Source organism: Rana temporaria, chromosome 4 (assembly GCF_905171775.1).
Source record: "Rana temporaria chromosome 4, aRanTem1.1, whole genome shotgun sequence".
NCBI classification, from domain to species: domain Eukaryota; kingdom Metazoa; phylum Chordata; class Amphibia; order Anura; family Ranidae; genus Rana; species Rana temporaria.
In genome coordinates, this window is record NC_053492.1 from 216,320,055 (window position 1) to 216,347,965 (window position 27,911).

Here is a 27,911-nt window from a genome sequence, read left to right on the forward strand (position 1 = left end):
TCAAACATTACAAACAAATAAAATGATTAATCTAAAATATTCACTAACTCATGTGGGGGGGGGGGGGGGGTAATTTGGTGTGCCAACATGGTAGACAATTTAAACAACCTTCAACAAAATCATGTTAAATATACAAACAAAAGCTAAATCAAAAATATTTCCTATTAAAATATTCTAAATGGTGACATAACTATAAACACCTAAAGAAAGTGGGAAAGATAACCATTAAACATTAAAAGCAAAAAATTTGAAATGTGGAGGACCACTAAAAATATGATACGTCGGGCCAATAAAAGTTTGCAAAAATCTTACTACATCACAGCTAACAAATGTCACTTTTCAGTATGGAACAACTCAGTTGAAATAACATGAGCTAAATAACTGATTAGTTATAGCAAGAGAAGAATGAATAAAACGACGGCATCAAGCATTGGTTATTGTGTGTTTTGCTTCAGTGTTCTATTGCTAGAATTAATCTTTCTATTGACGAATGTGCCATATCCCAAAGAAACGTGAGTTTTACCTGAACGAGCGCTCCCGTGGCCTCATTTAGTCTGAGCATGCGCGGGGTTTTTGTACGTTGGTTTTGTGTACTCACCACCAAACATGTACGTTCGGACAGGATTTGAGCGGACGGTTTTAAAACAAGTTTGGAAATAAATGTCTGCTGGAAAACGGCCCGGCGGGCAAATGTACGGTGAAATTCTGTACGCTCGTAACTACACACGACCAAACATGTATGCTGAAACTGGTCCGCGGGCCAGTTTCAGCAAACATGTTTGGTCGTGAGTATGGGGCCTAATAGTCATTTTACAATGTTTTCTAACATATCATTTGTTTTTCACTCAACTGTGTTTGCAGATATCCTGTGGACATTTGAGTGTAAGTTTGACCATAATCATAGACTGTTATCTAATGTCTTAGGTTATTTTTAAGTTTTTCTAACCTGATTGCAGAACGTTTTTATAAATAAGCTTGCCAGTCCTCAGGTCTGGTGGCTGCATTAGTTCTCCTTTTCAAGCATTTTTTCCTTTAATTTTATTTGATGATCCTACCAGTAATACAGCAGTGTTGTCAGTATAGGACAGGAAATGTATTAAAATTACAGAAAACCTTCCCTGGGGCTGTGGAGAGGATGGCTGAGCCAGCTGCAGGTCAATCATCTGAGCAGATCCCAACATTTAGACACTACTGGCCAGATTCACGTACGGCGGCTTAAAGTTGTGTGGGTGTAGCGTATGTAATTTACGTTACGCCGACGCAAGTTAGAGAGGCAAGTGCTGTATCCACAAAGCACTTGCGTCCTAAGTTACGGCGGCGTAGCGTAAATGTGCCGGCGTAAGCGCGCCTAATTCAAATTGTGAAGAGGTGGGCATGTTTTATGGAAATAAAGCATGACCCCACGTAAATTACATTTTGAACGAACGGCGCATGCGCCATCTGCAGGTCGTATCCCAGTGCGCATGCTCCAAATCACGTCGCAAATAGTCAATGCTTTCGCCCAGCCCTATTCTGAATCGACTTACGCAAACGACGCAACCAACGTGAAATTCGACGACAGTTCCAATGTCCATACTTAACATTGGCTGCGCCATCTTTTTGGTGGTTTATCTTTAAGCCTGAAAACGCCTTACGTAAACGGCCTATATTTTCTGCGACGAGCGAGCGTACGTTCGTGAATAGGCATATCTCGCTGATTTACATATTCTAGGTGTAAATCAGCGTACACGCCCCTAGCGGCCAGTGTAAGTAGACAGCTAAGATACGACGTTCTCAGTTTGAGCATACGCTTAAATGTAGGATGGCGCGGATTTAGAGTTACGACGGCGTATCTACTGATACGCCGGTGTAACTATACCTGAATCTAGCTATACCTGCCTGTAGTTTGTATGTTCTCCCTGTGCCTGTGTGAGTTTCCTCCAGATACTCCAGTTTCCTCCCACACTCCAAAGACATGCTGGTAGGTTAATTGACTCCTGTCTAAATTCTCCCACGTATGTGTATGTATGAATGTGAGTTGAGGACCTTAGATTGTAAGCTCTTTGAGGACAGGGACTGATGTGAATGTACAATATATATGTGAAATATGTACCGTAAGTTGACGGCGCTGTATAAGTAACTGTAATAAATAAATTATTGTTGGGATCCTTCCAGAACAATCAACCAACTAAAGTGATTTTTCTTGCCTTATCGGGGCAGAAAAACAGAGCAATACTTTTTTTAGGAAAAAAAAAAACAACAACCGTATGTCATTACATTTTTGATTGACCCCAGGCTAAAGATTAGTGACTTTTGGTGCCCAACACAAATATCCCAAATGTTCATACCAGTCATGGTACTTCTAAATATTGTGAAGTGTCTATTAAGCAGCATAGAGCTATGACCCTGTAGCCTAGGGCGACTAAAGATTTGTTTTCTCTCTAATGATAAGATGAATTGGTATCCCCCGTTAAATTTAAGTATCCCTTTAGGGCTAGGCTACATGGGTGACTGACCTCAAAAGATAATCCCTTTCATTCAGAATACGTTTTTTTTTTCTAATAGTTGTAGTTCCAGTGCACTGTGCTGCACAAAAGAGTTTTAGTGATTCGGAATGTCTTTTTTCAGGAGCACAATACCGTAGTGTGAACATTTCTAGATATTCAATGTCTTTTTGTTACCAAGCGTCCAGACAAACAGCTAAATATACAGATGAAATTCATATATGAGAGCTGTTATACCTGCCAAAGAATTGGTATTTCAGTCCTTAATGTCTGACATGAACACTGCCCAGCCATAATGCACAGACCAGTTTAGCAAGGGGAAGGGACCTGATGTTTCTGATCTCCGCTCCACACTCTGTATTGGAGATAAAAGGGAAAAACAATACATTCAGGAATTTCTCTTTCTTTCACTCTGCCCTCTCCTTCTACCAGTGTGCGCCTTGCACAACATCACTACTGACTAACTCCTTGTGCTAATTTTACTTTCCCATTCTGCTTTACACATTGTACAGTGTATTGAAGAAGGCTTACACCAAATAAAATTCAGGTGCCTACACTGTTGCATGTGAAAAATAATGCATGCGATAATGTATCAGTAGTTACAGAGCTGCATTCATGTGTGCCTTTTATATAATCATCTGCAGTTTAGCTTTAAGGCTCATTTTCAATGCTTAGCCCATTATATTGAATACATTTTCAAATCTTTGATCTTAAAGTGGTTGTAAGCCCATGCAGACCACTTTAACCTACAGGTAAGCCTAGATTAGGGCTTACCTGTAGGTGAAACATATATCTCCTAAACATACATGGTTTAGGAGATATTTGCTGAAAAGACTGCACATGCGTGCCGCCACTGACAGCTACCGCGCGCATTCGCAGGAGTGACGTCATCGTGGCTCCAGCCAATCACAGCGCCGGAGTCATGATACCTGGAAGTAACTCGGGTATCAATGGCGGGGGTGGAGGTGAGGAACAAGAGTCACTTCGGGGGCTTCGATCTCAGGTAAGTAATGCATAATAAGCTAGTATGCTATGGATACTAGCTCATTATGCCTTTATCTTGCAGTTTTTTTTAAAGATGTGCTTCAGAAGGTTTACTTCCTCTTTAAAGCGGAGCACCATCCAAAAGGGTACGCTCCACTTGTTTGCTTCCTCCCGCCCCTCCACTGCCACATTTGGAACCTTTCGGGGGGAGCGGGTACCTGTTTTTGACAGGTAACCGTTCCCACTTCTGGGTGACCTTGCTGCGGCAAGGTCCCCCAGAAGTTCGGCCCTCCTTCTCCTTTCCCTGCCACCGGGCCATTCACAAAGCACAGCATGCTTTGCGCATGAGCAGCAAGGGACTGGCTGTGAAGTCGGTAAGTGTCCTGATATTAAAAGTCAGCTGCTACAGTATTTGTAGCGGCTGACTTTAAATTTTTTGGCCAGGGGGCTGGAGTTTCTTTTTAACTACAAATCTGAAAGTACATGACCATTGCAGCTAATTACAAGTCACCTATGTAAGTAGCCTCATTGGAATCTAGGAAATGCAAATGGAGGAGTGTTGGTAAGTCTTAAGCCTCGTACATACGACCGATTTTCTCAGCAAAAAACAGCAAGAAAACTGCTTCTTGCCGAGAAAACTGTTTGTGTGTACGAGGCTTTCAGGTTTCTCGTCTGGATATCTGGCCAGAATCTTGAAGAGAACCTGCTCTCTTTTTTCTCGTTGAGATTCTCGTTTGCCTGTTTCCCGATGAGAAACCCGAGAGTGTGTATACTTACCTGTCGCCGTGGAAACCTGTGCATGCTCAAAATGACTTTGACGCATGCGCGGTAGCTTCCACGGCATAGGTAGGGTGAAGCAAGATGGCGGTGACGCCATCGAATGTGACGAGCGCATGCTCATTGTACCGGATGCCGTCACCGCGTTCTTGCTTTTCAAGAGAACAGTGGTTCTTTTGAAAGGTCAGTGTGTACACTCGGGCGGCAAGAGATTCTTGTCAAGAATCTCGTCAGGGAAAACAACGGGTTTTTCCTGACGAGATTCTTGCCCGTGTGTACAGTGTCTCACGCTATGCTTAATAGACTACTTCTAATTTGATTAAATTACATTTTTAGCTTCATTTTTTTTTATTTATTATTTTTCATTTTATTATGTAACTTAAGCTGGTCAAAGATGCACAAATATTACTCCAATAACAGATAGAGCGATATCTGACTTACTGTGCATCAGAACATGTTGGTTTTAGTTATTGACATACTTATGGGCTGTAACATACAGAACAATTAGTTTGGCAATTCTTCAAAGCATGTCTTAGCATGCCAAAGAGACAGTGGTTTTTAAAGTATGACTTGTCCAGTTTTTTATATATTTTTCTAGACAGTAGGATAAGGGAAACATGTCAGCTACTTATGTAGCTGTCAAATGGATTAAAGACATATGACAGACAAACGTTTCCAAGTAACATAGTAACATAGTTAGTCAGGTTGATAAAAGACACAAGTCCATCTAGTTCAACCAAAAAATAAAATAAAAATACAATCCTAAATACACAATCCTTTTACACACAGTTGATCCAGAGGAAGGCAAAACCCCCTGCAAAGCAAGATCCAATTTGCTACAGCAGGGGGAAAAAATCCTGCCTGATCCCCCGAGAGGCAATCGGATTTTCCCTGGATCAAATTTACCTATGAATGTTAGTACCCAGTTCTATTATGTACATTTAGGAAAGAATCCAGGCCAGATGACAATTTATTTCAGCTAGGAGTGCTCAACCTGTGGCCTATGGGTCACATGTGGCCCACTGAGCCCTCTGATGTGGTCCTCAACCTCAAACCAGGGAAGTGCACTTCTATTAAATCCCGTGGGTTTGGTGCGCCTTCTGAAAGTACACCAAATCACATGAATGCATGAGTTTTGGTGCATGTTCAGAAAGTGTACTACACTTGCAAGATATAATAGAAGTCTATTGCAAAGTGCCGAAAAACCCACAGGAAAGCCGCAGGTGCACTGTGCTGCCCCTTTGGTGCGGGTAAATCATAGTGCATCGGTGTGAAAGCAGCCATATAGTGGGTTCAGGACCGTAAGGGCTAATTTTACAGTTTGGGGGCGGTAAACCCACATAGTTGAGTCGTGATTTTGCCACACACCCCAACCACTGGTGTAGCGTCAAGGGCTTGCAAAATTGACCGCCCCATGCTCCTTGGGGCCCGTGCGGCTTCCCTGTCACATTCTGTTTTATACTCGGTCAGTAGGGGCAGCGGGGTCGGCATATACAGAAACTGATCCCCTCCATTTTTCTCCTGCAACTGCTAAAAACTTACTTTTCCTCTTCTCCTTCCCGCCGGCACTCATCGGATGCAGCAGGAAAATGCTTATTATGCATTTCAAAATATAAAAATTCTAAATTCCGAACCATTTCATTGCAGGCCGCAGCTGGTTACCAAATCATTTAAGTAGCCCTTGTGCTTGAAAAGGTTTAGCACCCCTGATTTAAAGTGGTTGTAAACCCTTGGAAAGATAATAAAAAAAAAGCGATGCATAGCATACTAGCTCATTATGAATTATTTACCTTACATTGAAGCCCCCGCAGCAGGCCTTGTCCCCCCTCCGGCGGCGACATCTCTCCCGGAGGTCACTTCCATGTATCCCGGCTCCCGTGCTGTGATTGGCCGGAGCCGCGATGACGTCACTCCCGTGCATGCTCGTGGGACCCCACGATAACGGCACGGTCACTGAAGCAACGGCACATTATTAAGCAAATACAATTTCAATAAGACAATAAGATTACTTTAAAAATATAAAAAATGTTTAATATCTCTTTTGTATGCCAGAGAATCATTGTTATATAGATTGATTTATTGTTCAACTAGAAAATCTTTTGTTAATTCCAGAGCATTTGTTTTCTGCTGGAGAGGCTAGCTTTATGCTGTAAAACCTGAATTGTCTAACAATCATTCATAATTACTTGCCCTTCAGGAGAATTGCCATTTGCAAAATTCTTCCCCACCTTATCTGTGTATAAGCATGACATGAACATTTAGCAAGTATGATAATCTATGCTAAAACAAAGAGTTTGCATCTTCAGGCCCGGTTCAGAGCCAAAACGTCTGTTGCTCAAAAAAGTGAGCTTCTTTTTGGCTGATTACAAGCGTATTTGGCCCCATAGACTTTAATAGAAACACCTCAAAAAGTTGACTTGACTCAAGTGTTTTACGAGCGATTTGTTGCTCATTTTCTGTTCAAACAGCAGCTCTCCACCCCTAATTTCCTCTCTCTCTCCTCCCCCTAGTGCTTTCTATTGGCTAAACTAAAATGCCCGAAGCTGTAAAACACTTGTAAAAAGCAGCAAAAATGCTTTAAAAAAGCCTGTAAAAATGCTTAAAAAGAATGTACGAAAAAGACCAGTAAATCGCTACACTCAGTGATTTTCAAAATCTTAATGAGCATAGTCTTTTTCATTATATTTGCTCATAATAAAAATTTGCGAATAAATAATTATATGTGTCTTAAACATTAAGGCTGGGTGCACACTGGTGCAAATTTTCCTTGCATCCAATTCACATTTCAATGGAGCCGGTTTAAACATCTCCGGGGTGGCTGTGGAGCGGTTTGCAATATAGTCCCGTGCGTCTTCTGGTCTGTTTCAGGTCCGAATCTAGCCCAAAATTTGGGCCTAATTTATCCCTGAAATGGAGAACAGAGACACATGAGGCCTCTGCTGTGAGCCGCTCCGCAAAGCAGTGTGAACCCAGCCTAAAGGAAAGGTACAGCCAAAGCTTGTTTGGCTGTACTTCTCCTGTGGATCACAGAACTGAAGATTGTTTTGCACTCCTGTGACCTGTTTTCAGCAGACAGCAGGCTTAAAGCGGGGGTTCCGTGGGAAAACGTTTTTTTTTTTTTAAAATAGGTTTTTGTAACGCTGATAGTACAAAGAAACTTGTACTCACCAGTCCCATAGTCGCAGCCGCTAGGAGGACAATTTCACCAAAAAGGATATTTTACAAAAATTTATGATGGACATTGCCATCTTAATTGCGGGCACTCTGAAGCCCTCCTGTATATACTTCCGGGATGCGGTGAATGCTGTCCCAGTTAAAATGGACGAATTGTTTTCGCCCTCGTCACATGACCGTCACATGACCGGCTGCAGAGTTATGTGACGTTTCAAATCTCTCGAGAATTCGTCTCTGGCTACTGAAAAGAATATTGTGCTTGTCATCGTGAAGAGACCCTCGTGATCAATCCCATAATCCATTGGGGAGATCGCGACACGTCCAGTCCCGCACAGCTAAAACTAGGAAGTGCCTGGTTGAAGACAGATAATTAAGGTATCAAATTTTTTTTTTATTTTTTAAACTGCGAACTAGTTATGTACATCGGGCGGACTATTATTTAAGCGAAAGTCATAAAATCGGGTGAACCTCCACTTTAAGCCCGCTGTTAGCTGACATCCCAGAGCCAGTCCAGGCTCAGGATATATCATGACCATATGGTTGGGATCTGCCCACATGCCTGGATCGGTACCCGGCTCAGCCTCTCAACGAGCTGCTAAGAGCCTGAGACAGCTGCTCCTACCCCCTCTACAACCCAGCTGCATCCAACGAAAGTTTTTTTTCCAAACTTCTCTTTTAAAGGCTCATACAGCCATTTTAAAAGGTGAAAATGATTTAGAGCTACAGTACTTGGTGTTTATTTTTACATTTAATTTTTTATTTCAGATATATTTATGGACAATTTCTGTGTAGATGATATGTCCACTTGAAAATGTCAAAAGGCTAAAATGAAAAATATAGACCATCACAATGTTGGTACTGCACAGTAATGTGTTTATCTGATTTATAAAAAAAGGTCCATTTGTGGGTCGACAAATGCACTTCTGAAAGAATGGTCAAATATTCCCATAGACATACTCCTAAACCTTGTGAACAGCCTTCTCAGAAGAGTTGAAGCTGTTATAGTTGCAAAGGGTTGGCCAACTCAACATTGAACCCTACGGACTAAGACTGGGTGTCATTCAAGTTACATGTGCATGTAAAGGCGTGCGTCTCAATACTTTTGGTAATATAGTGTATATTTCAGCATGGTTTTATTGTTTTACTGCTGTTCTTAAGTATAGCAAAAACTAGAGCTCTTGCTGACTTTGTTCTGGATGTGAATCTGTTATAAAACTCTTAATTAACATTAAAGTGAGAACAGTAAACTGCAGCTCTTCCCTAATAATTGGATATGTGGAGGTTACTCATGTAATTATATGTAGCGCAAGAAACAGATAATCGTTATAGAGAGAAGATCTTAGGATATACTTATGACAAATCTTACTACCTGTGACAAAAGAAATTTCATCTTCATTCAACAGCAGTTTGATCCAAGTGCCCTTTTTTGTCCACTTCAGGGATGGATAGGTATTATAAATTTCAAATGTTAGGATTATTGTTTAAGTGGAAATACCGACATGCAGTATAGCTAGATATACAGTTTAAACACAGATATGTTTACTGTTCCCTAGCCAAATTGTATTTTTGTGATTTATAATTTACCACAAATCTCTGCCACTCGCCAGATTTGTTATTATTGCTTTCTTAAGTTGGTCATTCATGGATCAAAATTTGGCAGGGTCAGGCAGGCTGGTTGTACACAGGTTGATCTATCAGTTAACTTGTGTACCACCACCCGTTGGAAATTTTTCTCTAGATCAGCACCACCAGCTATAGCTGTTGTGTGTATCCTGACAGTAGGGAAATATCCTCACTGTCACAGTACAATGACTCTTGATGTGGATGGGGAAATCAAGCCATTTTCTTTTGTTCAACCCCTTGGTAAAATGAAAAAAAAAATACTGATCTATGGCTAGCCTATTGCCATACATGGGCTGAATTCTGAACATTTTTTTTTTCTAAAATTAGAAATTTTGTGCATTTTGTGATCCAAAGCCACTATTGATTATGAAATTCAACCAACCAAGCCTTCAATTTCACCTCATGTTGCTACAGAAAATAATTCTTGTGGCTGGGAATCTTCTCTTCTTTCTGGAAAGCAAGGAGCAACTTGATAAAGAGAACATCCTCATGTTTCACTAGTTTTACAGGGTTGTATGATATCTATGTTTCTATGCAGACATGTCTGACATTAATTGTTGGCACTGCAATGAAAGTTTTGTTTGACTTAGGCACTCTTAGAAGTGTTTGTTCTTCTTAGGAATGAGATAACACGCTATTTTGAAAGAAGACAATAGAGTGATTTCGAGGATGATGAGTAAGTTAAGTGTTTTGGTGCTTTGCTGCCACTTGCCAGTAAGCATAATTTTAAAGATTAATAAAGTCTGATGTGGACAACTCCCTGACTGATTTAGCAATACCGTCTGACTTGACAGACTTGAAATGCATCTCTGTAAAATAGTGATATCTCTCACTTTCCAGACACCTTTTACTGTATGCATAGTGTGAAAAAATTTTTTTTTAATTGTGCACTTCTTTTAAAGGAACACTAAAGGCAAACTTTTTTTTTTTTTTTAAATAACAAACATGTTATACTTACCTCCACTGTGCAGCTCGTTTTGCAGAGTGTCCCCTAACCCTGTCTTCTGGGGTCCCTCGGTGGCTGTCTCGGCTCCTCCTCGCAAAAGCTTTCCACCTTCATGGGAGCGAGCTCACATGGTGGAAAGCTTTTGCGAGCGCCATCCCGTAATACAGCGGCGCCGACTGTATCACACGGACCTGCCCCCCTGGCACGCCGCATCATCCGCTGTGATTGACAGCAGCGCCAGCCAATGGCTGCGCTGCTATGAATCCGTCCAGCCTAGCCAATCAACGGCCAGGCTGGGAACCAAAGAGAATCACGTGGATGCGCGCAGGACTTTCGAGGGGTCAGGTAAGTAAAACGGGGGTTGGGGGGGGGGGGCGGTACCATTGGATGTTTTTTCACCTTAATGCATAGGATGCATTAAGGTGAAAAAACATTTACCTTTACAACCCCTTTTAACCACTAAAGCTCCAGTAGGGTTTAGCCCCTTCCTGACTAGGCCATTTTTTTGTGATGCTTTAACTGACAATTGCACCGTCGTGCAAAGCTGTACCCAAATACAAATTGATGTCCTTTTTCCCCTACAAATAGAGCTTGCTTTTGGTGGTATTTGATCACCTCTGTGGTTTTTATTTTTTTGCGCTATAAACAAAAAATACCGTCAATTTTGAAAAAAACAAACAAACAATGTTTTTTTCTGCTATAAAACATATCCAATAAAAAATGTAAAAAAATAAAATGTCTTCATCAATTTAAGCCACTATGTATTGTGGTATATATTTTTAGTTAAACAAAAAAAAATGCCAATAAGCGTATATTGACTGGTTTGCTCAATAGTATAGCGCCTACAACTATGGGATATATTTATGGAATTTTGATTATTATTTTTTCTTACTAGTAATGGTGGCAATCAGTGATTTTTAGCAGGACTGCGACATTGCAGTGGACAAATCAGGAACCTAACTGACACTTTTGACACTTGTTGGGGACCAGTGACACCAATTGTGTGATTATTGCAAAAAAATGCACTTTCACAGTACTAATGACACTGGCAGGAAAGAGGTTAACATCAGGGGTGTTCAAAGGGTTAACTGTGTTCCCTTGGAGTGCTCTCTAACTGTGTGGGGGATGGTTGCACTGTAGGAAGACAGAGATCCTTGTTCCTGCTTTGCAGAAACACAAGATCTCGGTATTCCTTAATAGCAGGAAAACGGAAAATTGTATACTTACCTTTCCGTAATTTTCCTATCCTGACGCATCTTCATGGCAGCACACACTAGGTTGTGACTTCGCCCCCACAACCTGACAGGATTGGTTAGCTATAAATTTAAAGGGGAGATGCCCCGCACCATTCTCTGTATATATCATCATCAAACAGCGGGGTGGGCATTTGTGTGCTGCCATGAAGAAAGGAAAGGAAAATTACGGAAAGGTAAGTATACAATTTTCCGTTTTCCTAAAGCATTCATGGCGGCACACACTGGGAAATAATTGGCTCTAACAACAGATCTGCCAAAGTCGGCAGTAGCCAAGTGAGCAGAATCCACTCTGTAGTGTGAAATGAAGGTATGTCGGGAAGACCAAGTTGCTGCTTTGCATATGGTCTCTGGTGAAATCCCGCAATATGCTGCCCATGAAGTAGCCACTGCCCTGGTCGAGTGAGCCCCGATGCACTCTGGAACCATAATTTGATGAATGGAATAGGCCTCTTTGATAGATTTAACTAGCCAGGAGGCGATGGTACGGGAGGTAGCTGCTTGACCTCGTCTGCTCCCTTGTGGGATAACCAAGAGAGAATCCGTCTTCCTCAAGTGAGATGTAGCTGTAAGGTAACTGGAGATGGTTGATTTGACATCCAAGGCATGAGGCTCGACCCTCTCATTAGTGTAAGACGGAAGGACGATGTCCTGGTTATAATGAAAGAAGGAAGCTACCTTTGGTATAAATCGGTCTGAAGGCTTCAGTACCACTCTGTCAGGGAAAAAAACTAAATAGGGTTCCGTAGCCATAAGTGCTTGTATCTCTGACACCTTTCTAGTAATTGCAATAAGGAAAGCCAGCTTCAGAGTTAGGTTCCACAGTGAAACTGAGTTAAACGGAAAAAAGGGTGGATTGGACAAGGCCTTGAGTACTACTGAGAGATCCCATGCTTGAAAAGTTGGCTTCCTAGGTGGTCTGATTTTCATACAGGCCTTCAGAAATTGAGTGACCAGAGGATGAAGAGTACCCGTCTTGGCAGAAAGGGCGATACTTGAACCTTCAGGATACTCGAACTTAGGCCTTTGTCAAGACCTGACTGAAGAAATTCTGGAATTTGAGATGGTTCTGGTGAGATAGGATTCCAATCTCTTTGCTGTGACATCAAAACGAACCTCTCCCAGATTCTAGTGTAGGTGGTATTAGTGATGCTCCTTCTGGCTTGCATTAAGGTCAATATTACTTCCTAGGACAAGTCTTGCTCCCTTAACCTAACCCTCTCTACTTCCATGCTGTCAGATGCAGCTTCTCTGGGGGTGGATGGAAGAATTGCCCTTGATCCCTGGTTACCGGTAGATGAATTGGAGGCTGCGTACTGAGTTGTAACAGGGTCGTAAACCATGGCCTTCTCGGCCAGAACGGTATTACCGCTATAACCGTGGTTAAGGATTTCCGAAGCCAGGACAGGAAACTTGCAATTAGTTGGAGGGAAAATGTACCCCAGCTCGAAATTCCACGGGTGGACTAGGCAGTCTGTTCCTTCGGCTGATGGAAAGGGGGCTCTGGACAGGAACCTCTGACATTTGGTGTTTGTCGGCCATCTCTGGTACTCCCCAGGTCTTCGTAAGAAGGGAGAATGCGTAGTGGTTCAGAGACTATTCGTTGTTTGAAAGTGTCTCTCGGCTTAGGTAGTCGAACAACAAATTCTGTTATGCCGGGACATACACTGCCCTCAGGTCTAACAGGTGCACTTGGGCCCATTCCAATATGGGGCGAACTTCCTCCAGAAGCGTGCGACTTCTGGTACCTCCCTGTCTCTGGATATATGACACTGCTACCTTGTTGTCCATTCGGATAAGGACACTTTTCCCCTCCAGAAGAGGCACAAAGGTCACGAGAGCCTGAAAGGCTTCCCTGAGTTCTAAAACATTTGACACTATGCCCTGAGCTTGAAAGTGCCACTGACCTTGGGCTGCTTGGTCCAGATAATGTGCTCCCCATCCCTTCTGGCTGGCATCCGATGTTACTACTTCTGGACTTGGGGGAACTATCGGTCTGAATTTCCTGAGGTTGGATAGGTGCATCCACCACCATACTGATTGTTTTACCCAATTGGGAATCATTTGGAGCATTGACATTCCATTCCATTGCCTGAGAAAGGAATTTTGTAAATGAAATAGTAGTGGGACCACTGCGAAAAATTTTAAGCTTCTTTAAAGCTTGTCACATAATGCCAGTAAAACTTGTTCCTTGCGCCCCTGAGACCACCAGAATGGGGTTCCCTCCATAAAAGATCCTTTAGAGACTGTACAGGAGGGACTTCCAAACAGGAGATGCTTGAACCTGCTGGGGCGATTTGCGGTAAGAGGCATTGCTGCTTGTCCGTCCAATCTGTCAGATGAGGATAAAAAAAGAGAATGGTGCGGGGCGTCTACCCTTCAAATTTATAGCTAACCAATCCTGTCAGGTTGTGGGGGCAGAGTCACAACCCAGTGTGTGATGCCATGAATGCGTCAGGAAAGAAAACTACATTGTTTACATAGGTAGACCGCCGTTCTGCCTCTCTTCAAGCGATTGCCTGCCAGACCTGCTGGTTGGCTTGCTTGCGTCCCAGAGCCCTTGAACAACTTCACGTACAGGTACCTTTTTGCGCTTAAGGGCTACCCTGCCGCAGTAAATGTATGAGGGACAGTCATTAAGGGGTAAAAAATAAATAATAGGTTCAGTACATAGTTTCCAACTCTGCTCAGAATTAAAGTGGATGTAAACCCACTCTAAGGCCTCGTACACGCGACCGAGGAACTCGACGTCCGAAACACATCGTTTTGCTCGTCAAGTTCCTTGTTAGGCTGTCGAGGAACTTGACGTGCCAATTTTCTCCATTCCCATCGAGGAAAAAGAGAACATGCTCTCTTTTTGGCTCGTCGAGTTCCTCGACAGTTTCCTCGTCAAAAAATGTACACACGACCAGTTTCCTCGGCAAAAAAAAAAACAGCAAGTTTCTTGCTGGTTTTTGCAGAGAAACTCGGTCGTGTATACGAGGTCTCATTCTTTCTAAACTACTGCCATAGTGCTGATCTATAAGGATATAGATGCCTCCTCCATGTATCCTTACCTGTCAAATGTCTCCCCTCTGTCTGTTATAAGAACTGAAAAACTGCAGATTCTGTGGGTGGATCTGTTGTCTGTAGTTCTGTGGGTGGAGTCGTGATGTCAGTAGACTCCCCGCCCTCCTCTTCACTCCCCTTGTTAACATGCATTTTTTCCTGTGTATTCCTTACATGAAATTATGCAATGATCACTAACATCCAGAAAAGTAACCACATGACTTCAGAAAAGGAGTGGGGGTGGGAAGTAAAAAATAATGCCTGTCTCCAGGATAGTGCATGAGATATGTAAATAACCTGTCACTCACAATAAAAGAGGATTGCTCAGAGCTGGATTAACTCTGTGCGGCAAGACTGGGCACAGATGATAGGAAATCTTATACTGTACATTGTAACATCAACACATAAATAAATAAATTGGGTTTACATCCACTTTAAGGAGATGCTTTAACTTAAAAATAAAATAAAAAAGAAGGGGAGGTAGCGACTTTCATGTTTAATGTAGCAGCAGGGCCACTGCGAATAAGTTAAATAAAAAAGATGAGACTGTTGTAGATTTTTCTAAATTCACAAAAAAAAAAAATGGTAGAAAACAAAGATTCCCAAAACTGTAAAAAATGGGTATGGTTTAATAAGTGTTTCTGTATGTATGTGTGTGTGTGGGGAGGAGAGTATTTTAATTTTTTTCTTAATACATTTGTGGTTTGACTCCTATTTAGTTAGTATATAATGCAGTCATTTCCTTGCTCTTTGGGTAGCCAGAACACCAGCGTGGCCACTTTTTGGGCAGAGATTATTGTTATTGCATTAATGTTCTCCTTAAGACTCCAGTCTGTTGTAGTGTTTTTATATAATAAAACCATGGCTTCAGCAAAGTTAATGTTGGCTGTTATAAGAAGCATATTAAGAAAGTTTTTCTAAATATTTGAACTCATCATCAACTTGTTATATGTTGATGAAAGTTTTATCTGTGTCTTATTCAAAAATATAAATGGAATACAAAAAGCACCCTGTTTTCATTAAAACTTTAACAGGGGTTCATTTCGACAACAAGAAAAAAAAAACACATAAAAACTTAAATCTTTACTAAACAATATAAACTGCTGGCTGCTTTTCACACATGGTTATTAGGCACACAACTTGAGGCTAATTTTAATCACATGATAGTCTGAAGAAAAAAATTTAAACAAGCTGAAAGGTTTCTGAAACGACACGGCTGGAATTCACTTTGAGGTCATTCAAGTGTTTATTACTTTGCCCTACAGATATTTTTTCAAACATTTTAACAATGCTGAAATGGTGGTCCTATTGTCATTGTAAGAGTTTCTGCAAGATCACTGGTGCATTCTGTTTTTTGTTGCTTTCCCAAGAAAAGAGTTAGTCAATATTTTCTAAGAAAATTATTGAGGCTGTCACTGCTCATATTCTATTAAGTAAGTTATTTTACTAACTGTTATGCTGACTATTTGGTTTCCATACGTTATGGGCTACTGACATGACACAAGTATGCAAAGCAGAAAAGTCAGGGTACCCCTAGATACCCATAACTGCATTCTTTGTTACCTTAGTGAATAATATATTCATAAACTAACATAGTTTCACCATATTCACCAAATTAAGTTACCATTCACTTTGCTAAGTGAGCATTTTCTACTATTATAGTAAGTATTTGTACACCAAAGCATTGATACCCTAGTGTTAGCATGATAGCCAGAAAACTAGCATTTCCAATATGAGAAATCACCAATGGCAGCTGTTTTTTTTTCAAGATTGGTTTTCCTTAAAGTAATAGAAACCATGGCTTGCTGTACTGTTTTATTACAAAATATAATAAAATACAATTAAAGTAAGCTCACAAGACTGCTCCAGTAACAGTGCAAAATGAATCCCAAAAAGTAAGGTAGCAAAGCTTACTTAAATATTAAAATGGGTAAAATCCATACTTTAGGTGCTGACAAAAGAGGACTGTCCTGTAAAACAACATGCCTCTATTCTGTATATGTCACCCTGCACAATAAAATATGGGAATGTATCCTTCTTAAACCCTTCCCAACTGACCCAGTGTCCCTTTACACAGTTCAGAATGCCCATCGGGCAGGAAGGATCATCAATTATGTGACCATTGTCATAGTTATCAAATGATCAGAAGCCAGTCCTGCTGGCTACCAATCTGTTGCCTGGTCCAAAATCTGTCTGTAACAGCACAGTCGTTATGCTGAGAGCAGCAGTGAGCCCGCACTCAGCGCATAAACAATAGCCACCCAGTGACACATATGTGCAGTGTGTGGGCATTAAAGCCCACCCTTTTGCCACCGCACATATATGTTGGGCAGCCATAAAGGGGTTAATATGCAAGTAATCTACCTTACTCACTACCTAACTTGGTGAATACCACTTTTATATGTATGTTCTAAAACGTAATTGCATTTGTGCAAGCCTAATGGTTTAATTTCTACAAGCTAAGGTTATACAGGGGTGGTATTGCTGCTGACTCTCCATACACCAATTAAACTAGCAATATCAAACAGATTAGGAATTATTGTAAATTTTTTCTGTGCATGGGGAGATATCAGGTATCCTAATCCTTCCTGAAGTACTGGGGTTAAATGAAATCCCCTATGTGCACATAAACCAATACAGACACTGTTAGCTGTTGGGAAACTGCATGGAGGCAGCAAAATTGTACATGACCCATTACAAAATTTAAGTGAGGTCCTCAAATCTCTCCCCAGAAATGTTCAAGTCTACATTGCCTGTGATTATCTGTACCTTTGGTAGCATATACTTCAAAGAGAAGCATGGGTTTGCTTGTTTTTTCCCCATTATACTTACCTAGGTGGATGCGGTATCTGTCCCCCGCCGCCTCTGTACTGAGAACTGAGCGATCGAACATTGCCGATGGCTCGGTTCTCTCAGCTCCCTGAGCAGAAAGTTGCTGCCTGTCAATAAGCAGATCTCCCCTCTGCTCCTCCATGCCCACTGGAGCTCTAAACTGTGGAGGGGCAGGGAGCGGCCATCTCAGGCTCTCAGTGGCTTGCTTTGAGGCTGATATGGGCATCAGTCCAGGCACTTGGTGGATCCAGACTTTATTGCCATGATGACGTGGTGCCTGGACTGATTCCTGTGATGTCAGCAGAGAGGGGACTTCAGCCTGCTCTGCTGAAAACAGGTCACAGGAGTGCAAAATAAATTGCACTCCTGTGACCCATAGGAGAAGCCCAGGCTGGACTTCTCCTTTAAAAATAAGTTTTCCTGTACATGTGCTTGATAATATGCATGTCTATGTTTTAGAGTTGAGCCTAATGCCGCGTGCACACGGTCGTTTTTTGTGATGAAAAAAAAAACAACATTTTTAAAAACGTCATTTAAAATGACCGTGTGTGGGGAAAACGTTGTTTTATGTCTTCTGAAAAACGACAAAAAAATAAATTCGAGCATGCTTAAATTTTTTATGTTGTTTTTCAAAATGTCGTTTTTTGTGTCATAAAAAATGACCGTTTGTAGGCTAAAACAAAGTTTAAAACAACGTTTTTAAACCCACGCATGCTCAGAAGCAAGTTATGACGCAAGCTTGAATGGTACAGAGTGCCGCCGTACGTGCTGAACGTAACCGCGCTTTGCTAGAGCATTTTGAAAAAACGATGGTGTGTAGGCAACGTCGTTTTTTAAAATGAAGTTTGAAAAACGTTGTTTTTTTTCATGAGAAAAAATTACGTTGTTTTTTCATCACAAAAACGACCGTGTGTACGCGGCATAATAAAGTGCAACTAATAATTAGTAATTTTTTTCTAGGGTTTCTTAGAAGCATAAATTGAGGTTGATTTACTAAAGGCAAATAAACTGCTCACTTTGCGAGGGAATTTTCCGCAGATTTTAGTGAAGAAGGTGAAGCTGACTTCCATCATCCAAAAGTGTTCAAGTAAAAAAATGCTGTTTTTTATTTTGCTTGCATGTGATTGGGTGAGTGAAATATAACCTCATTCACTTAACTCTGTGGCAAATTCATTTGCAAAGTGAATAGCTTATTTGCCCCATTGTGAGTAGAGTGGCAGTTGTAGGACAGTGACAGAGTTTTTCCCGAAGCCAAATACCATATTACCTGCTTATAAATATGCTTCCTGTCCCCCTCATCTGTTTTGCATGCTAAAATTCATGTTCTATCTTTCGCTTACTTATCTAGCAGACAACATTTTGATTACTCAAACACACAGTACCTAAATCTAGAAGCCAATTTATCACCAAGGTACCTTAAATAAACTAATTAGGGTTTAGTGAAGAAACAAAATTAGAGCCTAACAGAAGCGTGAAAGCAATATTTTGCCTCTTCAAAAATGTGTTGACATTTTTAAAGCAATGTGAACTGTCTCCTCTGTGAGAAAAATATTTCTCACTGCATTTAGCCATGTATATGGGAAATGCCAGCAAATATCAATACTCATTGCCCTCCTCTGTTAGCAGATGTTTAACACTTTTATCTGTCAGATCTCTGTAACTTTCTCTGTGAATGAAGAGTTCACAGTCTTGACATACTGTTCTTTTTGCACATGCAGTAAAGGTTAAATTCAGGGTATTCAGTGTAGAAGTAGCATTTATGTTGCGTTTGAACTGAAGTTTAATCCAAATCTACCTCATCAGTATGCAAATTACGTATTTTTCATCCAAAACTTTTATTGGAAAAAAGGCAAGTAAGTACAAGAATCTATTGATTGTAGCAAACATTCTGTCAGTGTGAAAAAGAGTAGGAGTAATAAGTACATTCTATTATCAAGATTGGGGAATGCTACACTGAACAAGCAGGTAACATTAAATATACTGTATATAGGCAGGTTACACTCACACATCCACAACATCAAGCAACAGTGGCATGTTTAACTTCATATACATTGGAGCTGGACCAGGCCTGTCGCTTTTCATGTTATAGGTGAGGGCTAAATTCCATACATTTCAATCACACTTGTAGCAGTTTATCCATAATCAGTTGAGAAGGAGCCAGCACCAAAACATCAAACTAACCCTGCCGGATTTTCAAGATATTGTGATGTATGTTGCGATGTTGGTACGTTAATTTCCCTCACAGCATAAGCCAAGTAACTGGATCACACCAATGTCTCTTCTTGGGAGGGTTGAGTGACATCCAATGTATAACTATGAGTTTTCTAGCTAAATACAATAGTCTCGCTACCGTGACAACACTGCTGGTTGAAGTACCTTCTTATCTAATGCACTCAGTAGGCACACCACTGAGTCCTGAGGAATGGTACACTAAACACCTGAAGATATGGTATATAGAATATCGGTCAGTTTTGTCACAAATGAATAAAGTCACCCCTATAAATTATACATTTGGGACATACTGTATACATGATAAACCTCCATGGGTAGCAAAATGACATGAATAACATTTACTCCTGTTGTTCTTATCCTACCACACATCTCTGAGGACTAGTTCAACAATGAAACTGGCGAATGGTGTAAGGTGTGATATCCACACAGCACCTCTAATACTGGTAGAAAGTCTATCTAGTAGGATCTAAATAGTTATTGTAGTCTCCCATCACTAACAATGGGATATCAGGGTATAGAACCATAAATTGAGCCAGGTGTTTGAGGACCTCGGTGGAGAAGGGTGGAGAGACATAAATATTAGCCACAATACAAGTAAAACCGTTGAGCTTACACAAAAGGGACACCTATCTGCCACCTTTGTCAATCTGTTGTTGTATACATATCAACAGTGTCATATGGGAAATTATATATTCTCACTCCTCTAGAGAAATATGAGTATGTGTAGTGGATCTGTGTACAATATAATCAGGAGTGAAGCAAATGTAAAGAGTGAATTTTCAAATATGTTTGCTGTATGCACACCACCGAGGGTGTTAGCCTTTTAAAAGTAAAAAAAAACATGCATTTAATTTTGAACATTGTCAACTATCATATTGTTTGTGGTTCTAATCTTTGCCAGAATAATGTTTCTATCTCAGACTATAATTGAAGTCAGTATATGAATGGTCTTGGAGGCGAGCTAGACTGAGGGGGTCTTGCATGCTTCCAACTGTGTCCAACAACCAGGATTCAATAAAGGAGATTGATTTTTTTTCTCTCTGGGATGCCAACAGCCCTTACATTATTTCTGCACAGCCAATTACCCATATCCCCCAGACTAGCAGCATGGTTAGGGGAGAAAGTGCACATATAATACATCCCACTGTAATGGCTGCCAATTATTTACTAATGTACGAGCAGGGCCCTCTGATTCATCTTGTACCAAATTATAATGTAACTGTAACGGCTGCTTTAATTTTGTAAAGCGCTGCGCAAACTGTTGGCCCTATATAAATCCTGTATAATAATAATACTCAATCTCCCCTCCAGGGCTGATGTATGGTCTCTCAAATTTTGCATGTCGTACCTCACTATAGAAAGCTCCACTTCCACGCCTTTTACCTCACCAGCTAAGCCAGTTATAGAAGAGTTAGAGGTAGTAACTGCAGTAATAATCTCATGTAGGGTAGGCTCAAGATCATTTTCATTTCCATCATTTCCCTGCCTCATGTCAGGTGGAGGGGGTATAGTACTCATAGTCAGGATGTGGCTGGAGTCTCTGGCTTCCTCAGTCTGCAAAGCAGAGAAGTCTGTCCCCAGCTCACTGGCCTCCTCCTGAGTTGGTTTACCAGCTGATTCCTTAGCTGGTGTCTTAACAAAGAGCTTCTGGGCTGCCTCCTTGTGCCACCCCCTAGTTAGATTGGGCGGGAGTTCGCTATCTTGGCTGGCCATCTCCATTGTGGATATGGTGTCTTTGTTGTGCTTAGACATGTCAGAGTGAACAATGAAAGGTGTCAGGAGGGAGCTCTTGGCAAAATGAATCTCCTCCAGTGTAGAGAGATTAGATCTGCTGCAGGTATGCAGTGCCAACAGGATCACTGGCTGGAGCTTTCGGCAGAGAGAGCAGATCTGATTCACATGCTGTGCAGGCCGTAATCCGCAAATTAATTTGTTTTGGTGACCATGTGATTTCCTGTGCAATGCAGGGAGATCATAGATGTTAGGAGGGGCTGTCAGGGTGCTGTACATAGCTTTTTTAAGACATCATAGCACCCTGGCTAAATACTCCTCTCAAGAGCCCTCAGCCCTGATACATACAGTGAGCAGACTTTTGAGAGGAGATATGCTAACATTGAAAAGCCTTAATGAATGGATATCAGTCTAATGGAGTAACTAGGTAGGGTGAATTTGCATGTGATGCAGACTCCATGCTTGAAAGAACTGACATCCAATGAAAGAAAGAGATGGGCCAAGTATATGAGGAGGAAAGTGATGGATGATGCTGAATGTTCTCCAGTCAGAGAATTAATAAGCTAAGTTAAAGGAGAAGTACAGCCAAAGCTTGTTTGGCTGTACTTCTCCTGTGTATCACAGTAGTGCACTCCTGTGACCCGTTTTCAGCAGAGAGCAGGTTGAGGTCCGCTCTCTGCTGACGTCACAGAAGTCGGTCCATGATCCACGTCATCACGACCATAGAGTCGGGATCCTCCAGATTGTTGGACCGACACCCGGCTCAGCCTCTTAGTGAGTCACTGAGAGGCTGATCGGCCACCCCTCCCCCAGTTCAGCATTCCAGTAAGCGAGGAGGGGCAGAGCAGAGAACTGCTCTCTGCTCGGGGAGCTCTGAGAACCGAGCAACCAGCAGTGTGCGATCACTCAGTTCTCAGTATAGAGGTGCCGGGGAACAGATGCAGCATCGGACTAATGCTGCATCCACCTAGATAAGTATAAATAAAAATAAAAAACAGAAACCCATACTTCTCTTTTAACCTTTAGTAACATGTTACATGTCACACCCTTATTCAGTGTGTAAGGTGTAACATGTTACTAATGCAGCAGCCCAGAAGCCCCCCGATCCCCCACTGTGATCCTCTCCTTGCACCTACTGTCAAAATTTAAATACAATGAGGCTGTGCTGGGCACTACCCACATATCCGCATCATTCATTCACAGCTATGCAGAAGGCTTGTAGTTCTCAATGAAATGTGAGGGCACCGATGAGCGTCTTTACCTCATAGTTCATTGATTTCTCCTGCTCTTAAGTAACTGTCTGCCCGTGGTGTTCTGCAATGCTTTGCAGGCTCCTAGAAAAAAAAAAGTGCAATTTTTTTAACCATTTTTCAACTGCCTTCCCCACATATACTGCGGCAAGGCGACTCAGCTGTGCAAACCGATGTACCTGTCCATGAGGTATAGCACGTGCCACGGGAGCTTGTCCACGGGTCTGGCAGACTTGATGTCCGCTGGACACCTGCAATCGCGGGTAAGAGAGGCAGAGTGGTGATATGCCAATTTAAACAAAGCAGATCCCCGTTCTGTGATCCCCCACTGTGATCCTCTCCTTGCACCTACTGTCAAAATTTAAATACAATGAGGCTGTGCTGGGCACTACCCACATATCCGCATCATTCATTCACAGCTATGCAGAAGGCTTGTAGTTCTCAATGAAATGTGAGGGCACCGATGAGCGTCTTTACCTCATAGTTCATTGATTTCTCCTGCTCTTAAGTAACTGTCTGCCCGTGGTGTTCTGCAATGCTTTGCAGGCTCCTAGAAAAAAAAAAGTGCAATTTTTTTAACCATTTTTCAACTGCCTTCCCCACATATACTGCGGCAAGGCGACTCAGCTGTGCAAACCGATGTACCTGTCCATGAGGTATAGCACGTGCCACGGGAGCTTGTCCACGGGTCTGGCAGACTTGATGTCCGCTGGACACCTGCAATCGCGGGTAAGAGAGGCAGAGTGGTGATATGCCAATTTAAACAAAGCAGATCCCCGTTCTAATAGGAGAGTACAGTGATCTCTCTGTACTCCCAGTCAGTTCACTCCACCCACAGTTAGAAACACCTCCCTAGGACACACTTAACCCCTTGATCCCCCAATCGTGTTAGCCCCTTCCCTGCCAGTGTCATTTATACAGTGATCAGTGGATATTTTTAACTCTGATCACTTTAATAATGTCACTCGTCCAAAAAAAAAGTCAAAAGTGTCTGATCTGTCTGCCGCAATGTTGCAGTCCCGCTAAAAATCGCTGATCACCACCATTTAAAAAATGCCATAAGTCTCTCCCCTATTTTGTACACGCTATAACTTTTGCGCAAACAAATCAATATACACCTATTGCAATTTTTTTACCAAAAATATGTAGCAGAATACATATTGGCCTAAACTGATGAAGATTTTTTTTTTTTTTTTTTTTAATGGATATGTATTATAGCAAATAGTAAAAAAATATGTTTTTTATTCAAAATTGTTGTTCTTTTTTTGTTAATAGCGCTTTTTCAAATAGCGCAAAAAATAAAACCGCCAAGGTGATCAAATTTCACCAAATGAAAGTTATATTTGTGGGAAAAAAATAGCAATTGTCAGTTAATGTAACACAGTGCCGTATAGCAAAGCCTGGTCATAAAGGGGGTAAATCCTTCAGAGGCTGAAGTGGTTAAAGTGAACTTATTACTGGTTCTATCTGACTTGTTGCAGCTTCTAATGAATACTTTAAGGAGCACATAGTATTGTATGGAATCATACAAAGTATTTTTTAACTACATGAAAGGAGCCTGTACAACTGTGCAAGACTGAGAGGCCTAGAAATTCAGCTTTCTTGACTGTGGCTTTAGAAATTACCCAGCATGTATTATGAATATTGGACCTAAGACCAAAGGAATACCATGATGATGAAAAATATGTGTGCAGCAAAATAGCTTGTATGTGCGTCATTAAAAGTATTTTACAAAAGAATGCAAAATACAACATGTCATGGTTCACTGACCTTTTTTGCATGCCACAACTTAGCCATGTTTACTCAAAGCCACAATGCAGACCCACTGATAAGAACATTTCAGCTTTGTCTTTTTCAAGCATGCCATAATAAAAATATGAAGGATTGGCTTTTTGTCAACTAAACTAGGGGCAAGAGTTTTAGCTGTCTCGATGTTTTACATGCTAATGTTAAAATAACTAGAACTTAAAATGTTTTGCTTTAAGTTAAAGTGAGATAACAAGACCAAACCTCATGACATAACTGAAATTCCAACTTTTACCTAGTTGCAGTGTATATGTTTTTACATAAGCTAATTAAACATTTACTATATATATTCAGCGATTCTTTGATCATGTATTGGTTTCAATAAAGCATGCAGGCTTATTAAAATTATCCTTTGATGATAACACAGTTATTGAAGGCTTTAGATGATGCATCAAGGAAGGATGTAAGCAAGTAAGGTTTTCTCCTCGAATTTTTACATGGCCTCATACCATGTGTTTCATAATGCTCCAAAGACTAATATTTCTCTCTGAACAAATGAATGTACCATTTAACAACATTCAGGATCAATTAACATCTGCTGGTGTGCATTGTGCACACATGCTGCGATACATTGTACAAGACATTATAGTTTTTTTTTTTTTGTTATTCCTTTTTTAAGGAATGTCGGAGGAGTGTAGTCAAGAGGAGCTTAGGTTGTAGCCATATCTTCACCTCTATGTATTGTGCATGGGCAGTGTTTCCATCATCTAGTCTTCTAATTTACTTCTGCTGGCCTGAATGAGCTGACGCATGTTTTTGTGCTTTGGACTGCAGGGGGAAGCTTTGTAGTGCTTTGTTTGGAACTCCAAGTTCTTTGCATGTGGGTAACAACCAATAGTAGAATACTAACAGGAATGGTTGAACTTTTAGGCTGGGTTCACACCTATGCGAATTGGATACAGGTTTTACCACATCCATTTCGCATGACAGGAGATTGTGACCTGCTCCTTGGCTCCATTTCAGGGCCAAATTCAGGCAAAAATCTGTCCCTGACCCATCCCTGAAAAAAGAGAAATGGGATGCACCAGACCCCTTTTGCGAGCCACATCCGTCAGAGGTGTGAACCCAGCCTTAATATTTGTTACCTCACTTGACAAATGTGTGCATGAGAGATAAAGTGGCTAATATACTAACTTAACAAAGCTTGTTCACCTGGAAAAAATGGTAGGTAAATGTATCCATTTTTTCCCTGTAGGATTTTTTTTTTTACTTTCATGCTGCGATTTATCATGTGTAGGGGACCCTAATACCCTAATACTGTATATTAGACCAATTAATTGCTTAGAAAGTTTTAATTATTGCTGACTTACACTCATTAAACATGAAGCATAGCACTGGAAATGCCTCATATCTACAAATCTAAAATATACACAGTATAGGTGTGCGCACAGGGTGTGCCAGGTGTGCCTGGGCACACCCTAATCACCCGATGTGGCACGGATTCCCCCTGTTTGTATACCTGATATTTCACCAAAGCCCCCTAATGGGGCTCCTAAAACAATTGTAAAAAATAATAAAAAAAATTAAAAAAATTGAAAATAAAATAATAAAAAAACGACTGACACCCTACTTTCACCAATCTCTGCCCTAATGACACTGTCCACTGCTCTACTGACAACACCATTATATATATACACATGCACACATATATGCACTTTGGGGTGCACACCCTAATGCAATAAGCTGTGCACACCTATGATACACAGCATTTCACTGATAAAACAACACAAGAAAGTGTTTATAATTATGATTAGTATTAAATCAGAATAAATAGGAGGAAATAATTTAGTGAACATGTTTATAAAAAAAAATTAACTGTAGAATAGGATATGGAATTTTACTTGTTTCATAATCACATTTAGTGGTCAGTGCACACCTCAATAAAATAAAATGAAATTAATAAATAAATAAATGCTGTCACAAAACAGATGCTACATTGTTTTATGCCATTATAAATCCAGTATCTACTTTAGGCACACTAGTACCTAGCTGGTGTATTTTTATGTTGGAGCATATATTCCTTAGCAAACCATATTTGCTTGTGAATTTGTCAATCACATACTTAAATAAAATTGATAAAATCAGGCCCAGTTGATGTTTAATTGGCTGTTTTTTAAGGGTCAGCAATTCCTTGAATTACATTGTATTTGTTGTTTAACATTACATCTGCTCCCTCTGCCCTATAGATAATACATAATTAATCCTTATCTATTTCAGAATGTCGTTGGTACTGGTTAACCATATGACTAACATAGCCTTAAGTTACTGTTGGTTTACTTATGTTAAAAACCATGGCAACTATGCTATTCACACATAACATCCGGGGCCATAATTCATGAATCATTGTACTCTGATTTGGTTAGATGCACACTGCAGCTGTTATCATTGGCTCAATGGTAAAAGTTTGATCATAAAACGTGTGTGAATAGCAACAGCAGGAATACCTACACAAACTTTTATTAGCCGCCCAGTATCTATGTGACTATAAAAATGCAAATAATGTGTTACACTATATCCTATTATTGTTATACTTTACTTCTGATAGCAAAGCCCAAATATATGTTGTTATTTATATATGATCTTTATGTTCACTACAGCCTGAATTCTCGAAATGTCGGCACTGGTGGAATCATTATCATTGCTATCATCTTTGCACGATGAATGTAAATCTGAAAACTACATAGAACCTCATTACAAGGAATGGTATAGGGTGGCCATAGATGAACTTATCGAGGGAGGTGTCACTTCATATCAAGAATTCCTTAACAAAGAAAGAGCTACAGAGTTTCTTGCAGAAGATGAAGTCAACTATATTACAAACCACATCCAGAAGCCAGCAGAGACAGTGGACAATGCACAGGGGGATACAACAGATGACAATTCATCTTCTGGCACTTATTGGCCAATAGAATCAGACGTAGAAGCACCAAATCTTGACCTTGGGTGGCCCTTTGTAACACCAGGACACATAGGACCTACGGACATAAGTCTCTACTTCCACCCCCCAAGAGGACATCCTCTAACAATTAAAGAAATGGTCAGAAAGATGTTAAAAGAAGCAAGAAAGGTAAGATAAGATTGTGTAATATAGCAAATATAATGACATATCAAGTATGGATAGCACAAACTTTGTTCATACTCAAGTTAAGGTTAAGCTCCACAGAAAGCTCATGGGATGGTATGTCTCAGAACAAAAGCAGGTAAGGATCTATGTAAGTCTATAGCCTCATACACATGACCGAGGAACTCGACGGGCGAAACACATTGTTTTCCTCGTTGAGTTCCTTGTTAGGCTGTCCAGGAACTCGACAAGGCAAGTTTCTCCATTCCTGTCGAGGAAAAAGAAGACATGCTCTCTTTTTGGCTCGACGGGATCCTCGACAGTTTCCTCGTCGAAAAATGTACACACGACCGGTTTCCTCGGCAAAAAAAAAATCCCAGCAAGTTTCTTGCTGGTTTTTGCCGAGGAACTCAGTCGTGCACAACGAGGCTTATGATCTACAGGTAACAAACTGTAGTTTGCAACAAAAACGCTTGGAGATGTACTGTGTATAACTCACCTGGAAAGAGTTGTCTTATTGGAACATTTGAGGATTTAAAAAAAAAGCACTCAAACCTTGCATTGGAACTCCCCACCAGCTGCAAAGGTTAAGTGCCTTTGTTTGGTTATAGTACCAGTAAAAGGCAGTGTTAACTTATCCCTCACTTCCATGGCAAACAGAGTTGACATCTTCTTTTCAATGTTCCAGCTCAGTTTTCTCATTTACAATAT

At 40.9% G+C, this 27,911-nt stretch overlaps 1 protein-coding gene across 3 annotated transcripts in view; it reads left to right on the top strand.

The window, feature by feature from the left end:
- FAM83B (family with sequence similarity 83 member B) overlaps nucleotides 1-27,911 on the top strand; it is a 166,749-nt gene that overhangs the window by 11,131 nt on the left and 127,707 nt on the right. For all 3 annotated transcript variants that reach the window (XM_040349844.1, XM_040349843.1, XM_040349845.1), the window contains one exon: nucleotides 26,737-27,206. In XM_040349844.1, coding sequence (XP_040205778.1) covers nucleotides 26,751-27,206 — 456 coding nt within the window. In that variant the 5' untranslated portion in view covers nucleotides 26,737-26,750. The remainder of the gene's footprint in view (nucleotides 1-26,736; nucleotides 27,207-27,911) is intronic.